The sequence below is a fragment of the Trachypithecus francoisi genome, unplaced genomic scaffold (assembly GCF_009764315.1).
Source record: "Trachypithecus francoisi isolate TF-2019V2 unplaced genomic scaffold, Tfra_2.0 Contig01474, whole genome shotgun sequence".
Lineage (NCBI taxonomy): Eukaryota > Metazoa > Chordata > Mammalia > Primates > Cercopithecidae > Trachypithecus > Trachypithecus francoisi.
The window spans coordinates 4,824,378-4,840,977 of NW_022681435.1; the positions used below are offsets into that span (position 1 = coordinate 4,824,378).

At 45.9% G+C, this 16,600-nt stretch overlaps 1 protein-coding gene across 1 annotated transcript in view; it reads left to right on the top strand.

Annotated features, from left to right (window-relative positions):
• The window catches only part of LOC117098797 (O-acyltransferase like protein), a 77,031-nt gene that overhangs the window by 30,761 nt on the left and 29,670 nt on the right, over nucleotides 1-16,600 (top strand). The window contains exons 4-7 of the mRNA XM_033237738.1: nucleotides 3,061-3,202; nucleotides 5,439-5,665; nucleotides 11,436-11,615; nucleotides 12,725-12,827. Coding sequence (XP_033093629.1) covers nucleotides 3,061-3,202; nucleotides 5,439-5,665; nucleotides 11,436-11,615; nucleotides 12,725-12,827 — 652 coding nt within the window. The remainder of the gene's footprint in view (nucleotides 1-3,060; nucleotides 3,203-5,438; nucleotides 5,666-11,435; nucleotides 11,616-12,724; nucleotides 12,828-16,600) is intronic.

A 16,600-nucleotide genomic window follows, 5' to 3' on the forward strand; every position in this document is an offset into this window, starting at 1 on the left:
TGTTTAACAGTCCTTTACAATAAGCTTTAAACTGTGCTCTTTTCCTATGCTCTATTAGGTTAATCTCACCTTGCTTTTCCTATGAGAATCACTAGGCCTACATAGCAGAACACTGGTGCTAGAAATACAAGGGAAGATTTTTCTCCTCCAACTCTCTCTTACAGATTCCCTGAGCACCAATGGAGAAAATGGAACTCTTTTAATAGTAACTCCTTGTATTACCCATAGAATTGCCTTTCTGGCTAAGAATTCAAAAGGAATCCAAAACATTTCACAGAATACCATTTTGTGTTCTCAATTCAATTCAGAAAATATTTATTGAGCAATTTTCTCTCTGGCCTTTGTATGAGACATCACCTGTATATGCTGGGGGTGGGGGGATCAAAATGATTGGGAGTTACTCGTTTCAAAAATATGCACAATTTAGTTAGGAAGAAAAGTGTGTGTGCCTGAGCTATTAGGAAACACTGTCGGGAAAGAAATGTCCAATCTCACTCAAGTGTTGGGGCTGGGCATAAAAGCTAGAGAAGCAGAGCCCAGCATGGATAGAGTAAGAGTGGGGAATTTAGACAGGGCTTGAGCTGACCTTGTGTTAGTGAAGAGGTCAGGATAGGGTGGGGTGAGAAGTTGTTGGAGAACAGATTCAACAGAGGTTTCCAATAAAGGTTTCATATTCCCCTTGTAGATCTGGAATCTAGCACAGCATAGACACTTAAGGCTGATTACTTAAGGCTGATTGGATGTGTGTGGGCTGCCGGTTGTCTTCGTTTACCATGGCAGGATTTAGAGCTGGGCTGTGGTTGATTGACAAAAAAACCAACCAACCAAAACAACAAAACCAAAACAAAACAGAAAGGTCATTTGATTCCTTTAAAATTAGAAATAGAACTTCCAAAGGGAGCGGACGTGTGCTGGCTGGTCAGTACACTTCATTTTCAGTGGAAGAGTTTAGTTTGGAAACCCAAATACTAACAGGAAGTAGCATTGGTTCAGAGCAAATGGAATCGGATTATGAAAAATTCTGCTGCCAGGTCTCCTGTGGGAACGTGCTGGTAACCTAGATCAAGCACCCCAACTCTTGGCCAGGGCTGAGGACACACAGATGACCCTTCCTTCTTGATTCTACCCTTACCATACTACAATTAGGAATCACAGTTAATCACATATTATTAGTCTTTCAGCAGCATTTTTGGACATTTCAGAAACTCTTGGGTCACAGACTCATGGGAACCTTGAGAGTTAGAGATGGAAAGGACATTAGAATACATCATGTCCCTTGTGTTTATTGCAGCACTATTTACAATAGCAAAGACTTGGAACCAACCCAAATGCCCATCAATGATAGACTGGATAAACAAAATGGGGCACATATACACCATGGAATACTACGCGGCCCACAAAAGAATGAGTTTTTATCCTTTGCAGGGACATGGATGAAGCTGGAAACCATCATTCTCAGCAAACTAACGCAGGAACAGAAAACCAAACACTGCATGTTCTCACTCATAAGTGGGAGTTGAACAATGAGAACACATGGACACAGGGAGGAGAACATCACACACTGAGACCTGTCGGGGGGTTGGGGGCAAGGGGAGGGAAAGCATTAGGACAAATACCTAATGCATTCGGGGCTTAAAACCTAGAAGACGGGTTGATGGGTGCAGCAAAGCACCATGGCACGTGTATACCTATGTAACAAACCTGCACGTTCTACATATGTATCCCAGAACTTAAAGTATAATAATAATAAAAGAATACATCATGTCTGACCCACCCTTCACTGTTACACAGATGAGGAAATGAGACCCAGAGAGATGAAGTGACTTGCTCAGGGTCACAAAGCAAGCTAGCTCAAACTTGAGCCTCTTGAATGCAAGACTAGGCAATGTGGTGTGGTGAGATGAGGAACACCCAGCATTTATTAAACTTACTGCCTGTCCTGCACTGTTCTAAGGGCTTTACAATCAGTGTGTCATTTAGTTCTCATGACAACCCTAGGAGGTAGGTACTATTATGATCCCCATTTTAAAGAAGGAGGAAAGCTATGTCCCCATCCTTTGTGGAGATTTTGGAAGTCCCCTGGTCTTAATTCTAACCATGTGCTCCTGAGATTCGCAGCAAGAACACCTGTAAACTTGTCAGAAGCACAAAGTCAGGTTCCACCTCAAACCTCCTGGATCAGAAACTTGCAGGGAGGGGAGGCAGAGAGCCAACAGCCCCTCAAGGTAATTCTGAGGCTTGCTAAAACTGGAGACAACTGCCCTAGTCTTACCAGTAGGATCTTTACACGCAATTTTTTCCAGTGCTCATCAGCTGTGTCCTGACTTGCTGCTTCTTACCTTCAATTTCAGATGGCACCTTTCCCCAGACTATGGGCTGCAATTGTATATTTCCATCTTACATTGCATTTCTCTGTCAGGGGGCTTGTTCACAAATAGATTTGAGCCAGCAATGGCGCGTAGTTTAGGTTTTTAGTTCCCAGTATCGTGTGCTAGGAAAGGCCAGGAGAAAAGACTGATTCAGTAGACCTGGGTTGACTTCCAGCTGGGCTAAGAGTTCCTCATTCTGTAAGTTTCCACATTTTTGTGTCCTACTTCCCTCCAACTGTAAATCAGATATATTCAAAACCAGCTGTCCCCACCCTTTTTCTTTTTGAAGACAGTCTTGCTGTGTGGCCCAGGCTGGAGTACAGTGGCATGATCTCGGCTCACTGCAACCTCTGCCTCCCGGGCTCAAGTGATTCTCATGTCTCAGCCTCCCGAGTAGCTGGGACTACAGACGAGCACCACCATGCCTGGCTAATTTTTCTATTTTTAGTAGAGACAGGGTTTCACCATGCTAGCCAGGCTGGTCTCAAACTCCTGACCTCAAGCGATCACCCTGCCTCGGCCTCCTCCCAAAGTGTGGGATTACAGGCATGAGCCACTGCGCCCAGCCCCAGCTGTCCCTTTTTACTGTAGAAGTTTCATTTTGAAATAATAGATATGAAAGCACTTGGGAAAATGTAAGGCATTATTACAAACTAAATGATTTATACAATCTCTTTTTCTTTTTTGGTAGATACTTTAAGATTCAGAAATACTTCATTTCTGGCCCCTTCTCTCTTTCTTTTTACAATAAATTCTTCCTCCTCATCTGGTGGGAGTGTGGCCAGATGTGCTACTGGAACGTTCCCCCTGGACACATTTGCTGCCATATGTCTGTGAGTATGGACATCTGAGGTACCTGCATGGGTTGTGATCTGTCGGTACTGTTTTATCAACTTGCCCTCATCAACTGCATTTCACTATTAAATCTCATTCATTGCATGATATCTGGCCAGTACTGCCTGTTTCAGGATATTATGGTCTGAGTGTTTTTGTTCCCCCCCTAGAATTCATGAGTTGGAATGTCACCCGCAATGTGATGATCTCCAGAGATGGGCCTTTGGGAGGTGCCTGTCATGAGGGCAGAGCCTTCATGAATGGGGTCAGGTAGCTTAGACGAGGGACCCCAGGGAGCTCTCTTGCCCCTTCCAACATGTGAGGACACAGCTAGCAGGCGCCGTCTATGAACCAGAAAGTGGGCTCTCAACAGACACCGAATCTTCCAGCACTTTGATCCTGGGCTTCCCACCCTCCAGAACTGTGAGAAATTAATTTCTGGGGTGTATAAGCCACCTAGTCTATGGTATTTTGTTACAGCAGCCAAACAGACTGAGACACAAGGAGATCACCATTTACCCTTTTTTTTTTTTTTTGAGACAGAGTCTTGCTGTGTCACCCAGGCTGGAGTGCAGTGGCGTAATCTCAGCTCACTGCAGCCTCCACTTCATGGGTTCAAGCAATTCTCCTGTCTTAGCCTCCCAAGTAGCTGGGACCACAGGCATGCGCCACTGCACCTGGCTAATTTTGTATTTTTAGTAGAGACAGGGTTTCACCATGTTGGCCAGGCTGGTCTCGAACTCCTGACCTCAGGTGATCCACCCACCTTGGCCTCCCAAAGTGCTGGCATTTCAGGCATGAGCCACCATGCTCAGCCCACCATTTACCTTAAACAAGAAAATGCACAAGTGTTCAAGGGGAAGGCCGGTCACGCCTAGTGTGACTGGTTTCAGGACCACTGAGAAATGTATTCTATCCCAAAACATTCCTGTTCCTTGCTGTCAGGCGACCACTGAAGATTAATTTTATTTGAGGCATTGCCTTGCCTACACACATTGCAGCAAGTCACCCAATACTTTTTGGGTGTTGCCCAGGCTGGAGTGCAGTGGCATGGTCTCGGCTCACTGCAACATCCACCTCCCAGGTTCAGGCGATTCTCCTGCCTCAGCCTCCGGAGTAGCTGGGACTACAGGCGCATGCCACGATGCCCGGCTAATTTTTGCATTTTTGTAGTAGAGACGGGGTTTCACCATGTTGGCCAGGCTGGTCTCGAACTTCTGACCTCGTGATCCATCTGCCTCGGCCTCCCAAAGTGCTAGGATCACAGGCGTGAGCCACTGCACCCAGTCTCTTAGCATAAATTAAGTAGAAGTATAATTGCTGGGTCATAATTCTTGAATCATTTGATGTTGTTTTCCTGAACAATTCATTTTTCCTGTCCCCAGTAGGAAACTCTCATGTGTTACTTTACCCTCTCACCAGCATCAAAAGCTACTACCTTTATAAAAAGTGGAACCAATTTGATAGGTGAATACATGGTTTAATTTACATCTTTGAAAAACTGCCAAAGAGGGTGTTTATTTCCTAAGTTTATCTGCCACTTGTATTTTTCTCTTGTAAATTCATATTCTTTACCCCCTTTTCCATGTGTGAGTTAGGTTCTTCTTTTTTTTTTTTTTTTTTGAGACAGTCTCGCTGTCACCCAGGCTGCAATGCAGTGGGGCGATCTCAGCTCATTGCAACCTCTGCCTCCTGGGCTCAAGAGATTCTCCTGCCTCAGCCTCCCGAGTAGCTGGAACTACAGGCACACATCACCATGCCCAGCTAATTTTCGTATTTTCAGTAGAGTTGGGGTTTTACCATGTAGGCCAGACAGGTCTCAAACTCCTGACCTCAGGTGATCTGTCCGCCTAGGCCTCCCAAAGTGCTGGGATTACAGGCTTCAGCCACCGCACCCAGCCAGGTTCTTACTAATTTTTAAAGTTTATTATGTATGTAAAGAATGTTAATTCTTAGTCATATCAGCTGCAGACATCTTCCTCAGTATTTTGGTTGCTTTAAGATTTTAAAAATAATTATGACAAGTTAAGTGAAATCCATTAACATTTTCCTTGATGTATTTTCTCTTTTTTCATTAGTTTTATTCTTAGAGCATCATTCTCCATCCTTAAAATTGTTGAAGGTTTTTCTACATAAGTATGCAGCGGTTTGCTTTTCACAGGCCTGTGTTCTCGGCGTCTCATTTTGGTGTCCTGAGATGAGGGAAGGCGCAGCTGTTGTGTCTTCTTCCTGCAGGTTCATCACCTTGCTGGGTCTCATCCTCCCTCTGGCTGGAACAGTCTGCGTGGCAGCTAGGGAATGGGGGTCAGCCTGCAGGACATCGCAGGAACATGGGGCACCTCTGGCCACTTACGGGAGTCTGCCCCTGAGCAAGGCGGAGAGCAATGAACAAAGCAGCAGAATCCCACGGACGCACTGCCCGGCACATCTGGCCCTGTCAGCAGCTCGGAGCAGAGGAAAAAGTAGGCATTTGAATGAAACTAAGACCACCCAGGGGAGGTGACTTAGCCGAGTGTGCAGTTGGACACAAATGCCTACAGTGCTGGCTCCTACTGAACGCCCTGCAGCTTCCAAATATCAGTGTGGAGGTTAGATCTCTGCTCTTGACTGTCCCGTCTTTGTTTACCGTCAGCGTGCTAAGGTCAGGCAAGGTCACTAAAAATGCTGCTTTATTTTGTGAGTACAATTATCCAGTGTGTTTTTGTGCTGATCAAAGACTAGGTTCAAACAGGACTTGGGGTTTCACTGCAGCAATTCTCTGAGAACAATTCCACGGCCACAGTGTCTGCTTTCAGTGTCACACTTACACACGTGACCCGTAGAAGCTTCCTGCCATCCCCAGGAAGGTGAATGATTTACATAGAAACTGAAGGGAGGGTGTTGAGCTTGCAACACAAGGTAATTCACGCAGTACGGTACGTGTGAACCAGAAACAGATTAACCCAGCACAGGTAGTGAGAGGCTGGATTTCATTGAGATAGACTGCACTGTGTTTTAGTGAAAAATCAAGAGCATTGCCTTCATTTCTACCTGCCTGCCTATACACCAAGGCAAATAGAATCTCTCTCTCTCTAACCTTCAGAACATGTGGAATAAGAGGGCCAGGTTCAGTGGCTCATGCCTGTAATCCCAGCACTTCGGGAAGTCACGGTGAGAGGATTGATTGAACTCGGGAGTTTGAGGCCAGCCTGTGTAATGTAGCGAGACCCCCATCTCTACAAAAAAATTTAAAAATTAATCAGGCAACAGAGAGAGACCTTGACTCAAAAAAAAAAAAAAAGAACAGAACCAGAATGTGAATATTTGGCAGATTTCTTTTAGATCCAGGTCCACACAATTGTCCTTTCTTACTCCAACTAGGGGGATAAAAATAAAATGGAATGGCTGGGCTTGGTGGCTCATGCCTGTAATCTCAGCACTTCCGGAGGCCGAGGCAGGTGGATCACCTCAGGTCAAGAGTTTGAGACCAACCTGGCCAACATGGTGAAACCTTGTCTCTACTAAAAATACAAAAATTAGCCCGGCATGGTGGCAGGTGCCTGTAATCCTGGCTATTTGGGAGGCTGAGGCAGGAGAATTGCTTGAACCCGGGAGGCAGAGGTTGCAGTGAGCCAAGATCATGCCACTGCACTCCAGCCTGGGTGACAAGAGCAAGACTCTGTCTCAAAAAAAAAAGAAAAAAGAAATTTCAGTGAATGAACTAGAAGGATATGAAGAAATGATAAAGCAGCTTCAGGGAATATGCCTACTGTGGAAGGCATAGAAATTATTTTCTCAGATCCTACTCAGATTTTTTTTTTTTTTCTTCAGAGACAGGATCTCCCTCTGTCACCCAGGCTGGAGTGCAGTGGCATGATCTCAGCTCACTTCCACCTCTGCCTCCTGGCTCAAACGATCTTTGTATTTTTAGTAGAGATGGGGTTTTGCCATGTGTTGCCCAGGCTGGTCTCAAGCTCCTGGGCTCAAAGGATCCACTCGCCTTGACCTTCCAAAGTGTTGGGATTTTAGGCGTGAGCCACTGTGCCCCGCCCTATTCGGGTCTTAAGGCAGAAACAAAAACAATAGCAACACCAACAAAAAGCTCAGCAATAAAAACAAAACACATGTTTGTGTAAGCAGAGATATGATATAAGAAGGAGCCAAGAAGGCCTAGAGGTCCCTGGCACAACCTCTTTCCCAAAGCTGGAAGCAGCTCTAGCAGCCGGGTGGCTTCCTGTGGACCCACCTGTGATGGGAAGCGCTGGTGGTCAGGCTTCCGAACGAGAGGCAATCCTGGCTGTCCTGTAATTCCCACCAGGGGCCCTGGTTTTGCCTTCTAGGGCCCAGAAAATAATCATGCTCTCTTGTTTCTATTGCAGCTCCATCAGATGTTGAGGGCAGTTATGGTGGCCCTGTCCAAATCCCAGAATCCCTCAATTACTTCACACGATGTGGTTCTAGACCTCTGTCTCTGTGCCGCTACCGCCGCAACCCCGCGCTCCCGCACTGGCAGCCTATAGACAGTTCCACATTTGGTGTGGCAGAAAGAGCACATGCTTAGGAATTCTGTCACCCAATCAAACCCGCTTTGATTGCTAACTCTGACTGTGGTCAGATTGTGTGACCTCTGTGAACCTCAGTTTCCACATGTGTAAATCAGGGGCATATAATGGGATCTGTGGAAAGAATTAAATGAGATCATAAGTACTTACACCACCTCCTCCTAAAATCATTCCTTGTTTCCTCATTCTCTTTGGTTAAGCCAGGAGAGGAAAGAAAGGGTAGGGGCTTAAATCTGCCAAGGCTACATGCTTGGGCTGCTCTGACCTGGCTGGGCTACTCTGACCTCACTCAGTGACCAGCAGGGTCAGCTGCATTGCAGGGACATGCCACGTCCACAGAGCCGGATTGCAGAGCCCAGCCTTTTAAGGCTGGATGACAGGATTTAGGCCAGACATACCTGGTGTGGTGTCAGGAACTGAAACTTTAGGTTCCTCACCCAGAATGAGGCACACTATGATTGGGACATTAAAGTTATGTTACCTTTTTTTATCTGGCACATTTAACTGTGGTCTCAAAATGGGGGTTTTCCATGTTCTGTTGCCATAACAACTTTTTAATTTTTGTACTTAATACCATCAAAGGATGCTGGGCATGGTACCTATAATCCCAGCATTTTGGGAGGCTGAGGCAGGAAGATTGCTCATGGGCAACGTGGCAAAACCTCGTTTCTACAAAAAAGTACAAAAATTAGCTGGGCATGGTGGTGTGTACCTGTAGTCCCAGCTACCCAGGAGACTGAGCCAGGAGGATTGCATGAACCTGGAGATAGAGGTTGTAGTGTGAACTGAGTTCATATCACTGCACTCTAGCCTGGGTGACAGAGCCAGACCCTGCCTCAAAAAGAAAAAAACAAAAACATCAAAGGTAAAATACCACATCTCTGAATGTTTGAAAATAAAGATCAATTTGGAGAGACCCAGAGATTCAGCATTTTTTTTCTCTCTCCACTTTCACGTTAATCAGTGAGTCAAATCAACATAAGACCACCGTGTCTTCTAGAAGTTTAGAGCCAAGTTGGGTATTTGGATTCCTGACTCTTTATCCTCCAAATAACCATTGCATTTGCTTAGAATGGTTTCCTGTTACATGAGCCTGTCCTTTGCTATTTAGATGAGAAAAATATGAGCAAATGTATGAGGAAGTTTTCATGACATACATACATAGCTATGGATTCAGGCCCCGGGCATCAGGGCTCTTACTTAATGGTCTGTTGTTTAAAGTGAGCTCACTGTGGCCGGGTGCAGTGGCTCAAGCCTGTAATCCCAGCACTTTGGGAGGCCGAGACCGGCAGATCACGAGGTCAGGAGATCGAGACCATCCTGGCTAACACGGTGAAACCCCGTCTCTACTAAAAAACACAAAAAACTAGCCGGGCGAGGTGGCGGGTGCCTGTAGCCCCACCTACTTGGGAGGCTGAGGCAGGAGAATGGCGTAAACCCGGGAGGCGGAGCTTGCAGTGAGCTGAGATCCAGCCACTGCACCCCAGCCTGGGCGACAGAGCGAGACTCCGTCTCAAAAAAAAAAAAAAAAAGTGGGCTCACTGTGATTGAGCAGATCCGAAGTGGCTGCAAGGTTTTTCAGAGCATTGTCACAACCAGTGGGTCTCAAACTTTGGCGAGCATCAGAGTCACCTGGATGACTATTACAGCACAGATTCCTGGGCCCTGACCCAAAGACTCTGACCTCATAGGTCTGTGGTGGGGCCTGGGAATGTGCATTTCTAATAAGTTCCCAGGTGATGCTGAAGCTGCTGGCTGGGAGACCTCCACTTTGAGAACCAGTGATTGCCTGCATCGTTTCATCCAATCTTCTCCACGTCCTCATGGTTTATAACACTTTCCATTTACAAATGAGCTAAGTGAGCCTCAGGGAGGTTGTCTTCCCTCTAGAGCAGGTATTTTCAGAAGCCTTTATAAACCGCTGACGGGTGAGTTCATTCGCGAGTAGAATTTAGACAGAAAAACATAATAACAAACATGCTGAGCACTAGCTTACCACATGAGGCAGCAAACCAGATATTTGATGTTCTAGAATCCCCATGACAACCCTGGTCAAAATTATGCCCATTCTAAAAGTGAAGAAACTGAGGCTCAGGGAGGCTAAAGAAGTTGGCCAAACCTGACAGAACCCGGGTCCTGTATCTCTTCACTGCTCAGGAAACTGAGGAGCAGCAGCTGAATCAGCTCTAGGAGGCTGTTGTGCTGGACTCACGGCCAATTCCTGAGTGAAAACCCCTGTGAATGAAAAGGGTGGGTGTGGTGACTTCAGACAGAGACGCAGTCACAAAGAGTGACTTAAAAGGAAATATTTGTGTTCATGGCTGGAACTTCAAAATGTTAGGTAATTAAATTCTTCAATTTAAGAAACTGATTTAGATTTCCAGAGCTTGATTATGAGCCAGACCTTATTTGTGAATAAGTTTTAATTCTGCAAAGACTTCTTTGTGCCCACAATGTTGAAGGCATGGGGCTCTGTCCAGGCAGAAATGGAAGTCTCTCGGAGCCGGCTTGAGCTTGGAGGCCCCTGTCTTGCAATTCCAAACACTTGCTTGGTTCTCAGAATAGGTAAACATCAAATTCTTTAAGAAAGGGAACGAATTAAGAAGATGGTATTAACCATTCTTAAAGTGATAGGGCTTAAAATAGTGGTAGTGGTAGCTGTGTTCTCACTAGTACGTACTATGGGTTGCCTCTATTTAATGTGATCTATAAGCATTATCTCACTTGTTCTTCATGATACTCCTATAAAATCTACTTTGATTATTTTGCAGATGTGGAAACTTAGACACAGAGAAGTTAATTCACTTGCCAGGGGGTCACAGAGCTGATAAGTGACAGAATCAGCGCCAGGAGCATCTGGCTATATGGCCTGTGCCCTAAGCTCCTGTGCCACCAGTCCCTCTGTTTTTGTGCCTACACTCTGACCTACATTAGGGTTGTTATTTATTATTATTATTATTATTATTATTATTGAGACAGAATCTCACTCTGTCACCCAGGCTAGAATGCAGTGGTGCAATCTTGACTCACTGCAATCTCCAACTCCCGGGTTCAAGCAATTCTCCTGTCTCAGCTTCCGGAGTAGCCGGGACTACAGGCATGCGCCACGCCTGGCTAACTGTTTTGTGTTTTCAGTAGGGATGAGGTTTCATGTTGGTCAGGCTGGTCTCAAACTTCTGACCTCAAGTGATCCACCTGCCTTAGCCTCCCAAAGTGTTGGGATTACAGGCATGAGCCACCATGCCTGACTCATTATTCATAAGCAACTAGTCCTCAGAATTGCAGGGGTGTTCTTTCACGTGAAATGCTTGCTTTGTGGATCACATCGATTCTTACTGATGTCTACATTCTCCTTCCCTCAACTCTTCATCAAGTAGGACTGGGGTCAGGGGTTGGCATCTCTGGGGCCTGAGCTTGGGCAGCGTATTCTGCACAAAGCATGTGGGGCAACAAACTCAGGTCAAGTCTGTTAGCGAAAGTCAAGATTCAAAAGGGAGGGATACTAAGTATGAAAGTCCACAGATAGATCAAGATGGAACCATGGAGGCTGAGCTGAGAAGCCCAGGGTCAGAGCAAGAGAGCCTCTGTGTAACGGCCAAGATCTGTGGATTGCACTTTGGTTCTTGTTGTGGCGTGGTGTGTGGATACCCTGGCAGTCAGGGTGGACAGTAACACCTTTGCTTTTGCTCAGGGTTTCTAGGAGCCATGGTTCATGCTCTGGAGCGCTTTTCTTGGCAGAAGAATGTGCCAGCCATCTGGACTACAAAGACACCGGGCAGCACCTGCTCTGCACTGAATGGCGTTCGTGTTTTGAGTCTTCTGTGGATCATCTCGGGACATACCAGTCAGATGACTGCATGGCTGTCTTTGGGTGAGGAGAGCTGATGAGCCTTTACTCTGGGAGCAGTCAGGGAAGAGACACTCTTTGGTATGGCGGGATCATGGTGGCCAAAGGATGGGGGTCTGGCAGCCTTCCCACGAGCAGCCTTCCTTCTGTTTTAGAGACACTGTGTGTGATCTCCTATCAGTAAGGTTTCCAGGCCAGTGTCTAGTGGCTCATTTTACTCCCTCTAGGTACAAATCAGGCACCTGGCTGCCAGGTGAATACTGATACCTGGGTATTGTATTTTCGTTATCCAAAAAGCCAAGTTCTCTCTCATCATGGTTAATGAAGCCAGGACTTAACATTTATTTTTCCTTGAAAAGCAGACAAGCATAAATAAAAATGGTCCACTAATATCAAATCAGTGTTTCTCCACCTTCTTCCTGCTGCTACCCTCCTGAAGTGCTCCTATCAATAACAGTGGTACTCTCTAAACAGGGGGCAAACACAGCCAGGGCAGATGGAAGAAGCCTCCTGGGCGATCTGTACCAGCCCATGATAGGTAGTGCTGCAGTCCAAGGGGCTTGTGGCCACTGTCAGTGCACAAAGGAGCTTAAAGCTCCTGAACGACCGTTAGGGACCTCAGTCACCACCTTTTATTTCCAGTCTAACTTCTCCTCTTACATGAATTACAGTGATTCTTCTTCTTCTTCTTTTTTCTTTCTTTCTTTCTTTTTTTTTTTTGAGACGGAGTCTCACTCTGTTACCCTCTGGGCTGGAGTACAATGGCGTGATCTCGGCTCACTGCAACCTCCACCTCCCAGGTTCAAGCGAGTCTCCTGTCTCAGCCTCCCAAGTAGCTGGGATTATAGGTGTCCGCCACCACGGCTGGCTAATTTTTTGTATTTTTAGTAGACACGGGGTTTCACTATGTTGGCCAGGCTGGTCTCAAGCTCCTGACCTCGTGATCCACCTGCCTTGGCCTCCCAAGTGCTGGGATTACAGGCGTGAGCCACTGGCCCGGCCTATAGTGATTCTTAAAACCTGCCAAGTACAACCAAAAGTTGAAGGTGTTCCTTTTGCTTTTTCTGAAAAGAGAAATCACATGATTTTCTTCTATGAAACAAAAAGACACTGCTTTTCAATGTTTGTTACAGATAATGTGCTTGAATGGAAAAGCAGAGTGCTTAGAAACCCACTGTACATTTACTCTCGGAGCGGTCCCTTCTATCTTGGAGTTGATACATTTTTCCTGATCAGGTAATAAGGTTGAACTACGTTTTCACTGCTGTGGGGCTTGTGGTGTTTGTTCTGGGATGTGTGTATGCGTATGTGTTACCATTCTCACTCTAATGAGAAAAGCTGAATGACCCACATTTATTCACCTGGGCCTTTGTCCATTTCTAGACAGTACTGTTTTCACAAGAGACTCTCCACTGTATGTTCCATTTATTACATGAGTTAGGATGGCTCTGTAACACACGCCTTTTACAAACATTGATTGTATTCATCAAAATTGTTTATTTCAGTGCTTCTCGAAGTCTGGCCCACAGAGTGGTACAGGTGCTTGATGAAGTTCTGAATTCTCACTATAGTGAAATGGGAAAAATTCAGAAAATGACATGATGTTTCATAAAGTTATGTTTATTTATATGAACTATTAAGAGGTAAAATTTCTTAATTGTTTGAGAAGTGTTGGGCACTGTGGTAAGCACTTTGAAATAGTATCTCATTTAATCCTCATGAAAATTCTAATTTTTGTTTTTAAAAATTGGGGTAAATTTTACATAACAAAATTAACCACTCAGTGTAAAATTTCGGGCATTTAATACATTTACAATATTGCGCAACCCCCCCCTTTTTTTTTTTTTGAGATAGAGTCTCACTCTGTCGTCCAGGCTGGAGTACAGTGGCGCAATTTCGGCTCACCACAACCTCTGCCTCCTGGGTTCAAATGATTATCCTGTCTCAGCCTCCTGAGTAGCTGGAACTACAGGCGCTTGCCACCACACCTGGCTAATTTTTATATTTTTAGTAGAGATAGAGTTTTGCCATGTTGGCCAGGCTGGTCTCGAACTCCTGACCTCAGGTGATCTGCTCACCTTGGCCTCCCAAAATGCTAGGATTACGGGAGTGAGCCACTGCACCCAGCCTGTGCAACCACTTTTATCTACTTCCAAAGGTCTGAGAAGGCTTGTCTGATGGAAGAGGTGCTATTTCAGCTGGGACCAGAATGGCAAGAAGGAGCTGGCCATGGGAAAATCTGAGATAAGAAAGTTCAGGCAAAGGGTCAGTTAGTGCAAAAGTGCTCAGGCAAGAGTGGAGGAGCCTTGTTAAGGAGAAGAAAGAAGGGTGAAGCTTAGTGAAGGTGAGGAACGTGGCAGAAAACCCAATCCAAGAGAAGGGCAAGGGTAGACCATGGGGGACCTTGTAACAACACTAAGGAGTTTAGACTTCAGTCTTGGTGGAACGGGAAGGAGTGAGAGAGCTTGTTTTCATCTGGACAGTGATGTGATCTGATTTATTTGAAAGATGATCACTCTGGCTCCTATGTGAGTAATGCGCCTAAGAAGGTCAAGAGTGGAAGCAGGATCGACGAGGCAACCTTTGCCCTATTTTAGATGAGAAATGGTAAGGCTGGGGTGGTGGTGGCTGGAATCAAGAAAGAAGGTCACATTCGGGATGTGTTTAAGATGAGGAATTGCTGAGGCTTGTTGATGCATCAGATGTGACGTGTGAGAAAAGAGAGGAGTTGAGGATGATTCTAGATTTTGGTTTCAGTGTCTGAGTCAATGGTGATGGCATTCCTTAAGATGGGAAAGATGGGAGGAGAAACCAGGTCTGGAGGGAAAACCAGGCTTTCTGTTCTGGATGAATTAAGGTGAAGAGGCCTTTTAGACAGCCATGTAGAAATGTCAGGTGAGCAGCTGACGTATCATAAGTCATATCGTAACTCGTGATATAGCTGACATTCGTAAGTCATATCATAACTTGCGATATGGTAACTGACATTCATAAGTCATATTATAACTGTGATATGATAGCTGACATTTATTTTTAAGTCATATCATAACTCGTAATATGGCAGCTGACATTCGTAAGTCATATCATAACTGTGATATGGTAGCTGACATTCGTAAGTGGGGAGATCAGTGGAAACGTCAAGGCTGGAGATGTAAATTTTGGGGTCCTTGGGATATAGGAGGCATTTAAAGCCACAGTATTGAATCTGATCACATTAAGAGGAGAATGGAATGACCGATGGGGACTGAAGGCCAGGACCTCTGGTGTTCCAACCTTTGGAAGCTGAGAAGAACCCACAAAGGAGTCTGAGGATGAGTGACCAGTGAAATGGGGCACAAGTCAGACACTGTGGGGACCAGGAAGCCAAGAGAAGAAAGCACCTCAAGAAGGAATGCTGTGGTCAGCGGGGCCCAATGCTCCAGGAGTTCATTGTGTAAAGAAACAATCTTTGACTTTGGCAACCAGAAGCCTTTTGGTGACATCGTCAGGAGCAGGGTCAGTGGCGTGGTGGACGTGGAAGTCTGGGGGAGTGGGGTGAGGATGGGAGGATGTAGACACAATGACTTTGGACAACTCTTTCAAGATGTTTTGCTGTTTTAGGGAGCAAAGAAATGGAGTGAAGCTGGACTCTGTACGGGGCACAAAGAAAGGTTGTTAAAAGAGAAGGGACTCAAGACATACCTGTCGTATGTTGAGAATGACTGAGGAGAAAGGGGCAAACTGATGGCTGCTGGAGATGCTGTTGTCGGCCAAACTACAACAGCCACAGAGCAATGTTTTCATAAGTGCCCCCATTTTTAAAAAAAGGCCACTAAGGCTGGGTGTGATGGCTCACACCTGTAATCTCAGCACTCTGGGAGCCCAAGGCAGGTGAATGGCTTGAGGCCAGGAGTTCAAGATCAGCATGGACAACATGATGGAACCCCGTTTCTGCTAAAAATACAGAAATTAGGTGGGCGTGGTAATCCCAGCTACTCAAGAGGCTGAGGCAAGAGAATCGCTTGAACCCGGGAGGCAGAGGTTACAGTGAGCCAAGATCGTGCCACTGCACTCCAGCCTGGGCAACAGTGAGACTCTGTCTTGGAAAAAAAAAAAATCATTAAATTCAAATGTGTGTGACCCACCCAGTTAGGGGAGAACTAGTTCCCATGCTGCACAGAACAACGGTAAGGGATTACTAATCACCAGCCACTTTCTGTGCCACTTACCTCCCTAACAGCCTGGTTGCTTGATTCCTCTTCTCCTTCAAGTTTTTACACAGCAAAGCCTTCCTTGTCCCCTCTCTTTGAAGTGAAACTACGCAGCCTTCTAGACTTCTTTTTTTCTATTTATCCACATACTATAGCTGCCATTTTTGATTGATTAATTGTCTCTGTCCTTTCAGTAGAATGTAAGGCATCAAATTTGTTTTTCTGTTTTGTGTACTGCTGTGTCACCAGGTCACTGAAGCAGTGCTAGCCACAGAGTATGTTCAATAAGTCATTGTTGAAATGGATGATTTCTTGTCTTATCTCCAGAATCTGGTGTGATAGTTTCTTGTGGTAATGCCGAGAAAGAGGGATGCAGAATGAGCTCAGACCTATCCATTAAGGATCGTGCTAGGAGATGGCAAGTAGCCCAGGCAGGCCAGGCTCAGGGTCCACAGTATGCAGCAAACCAGCAGTGATATGGGAACCCCTGGGCTCCAGACTTTCCAAGAGGGCAGCACTGGGTCTCACCAGGCAGAGGAAGCCCAGCTGCAGAAGACAGGGAGTGGGCCCCTGGAGAACGGGGAGTCTGCCCACAGGGCACCAGGCAAAGACCAGAACTCTGTTTCCTATAAGCCAGGCAAAAACGACTGTATGCTGGGATGGGACTGACTGTCAGGGTCCAAGCCCTGGGAGGGACACTGGCACAGACAGATCAGGATGGCAGGCACCGAAGCCAAACTCAATCTGGAGACTAGAAAAGCTGTCACTAGGATGGAAAGATGGAGGGCACGAAAGGCCACTGGTCATCTCTGGGTCATC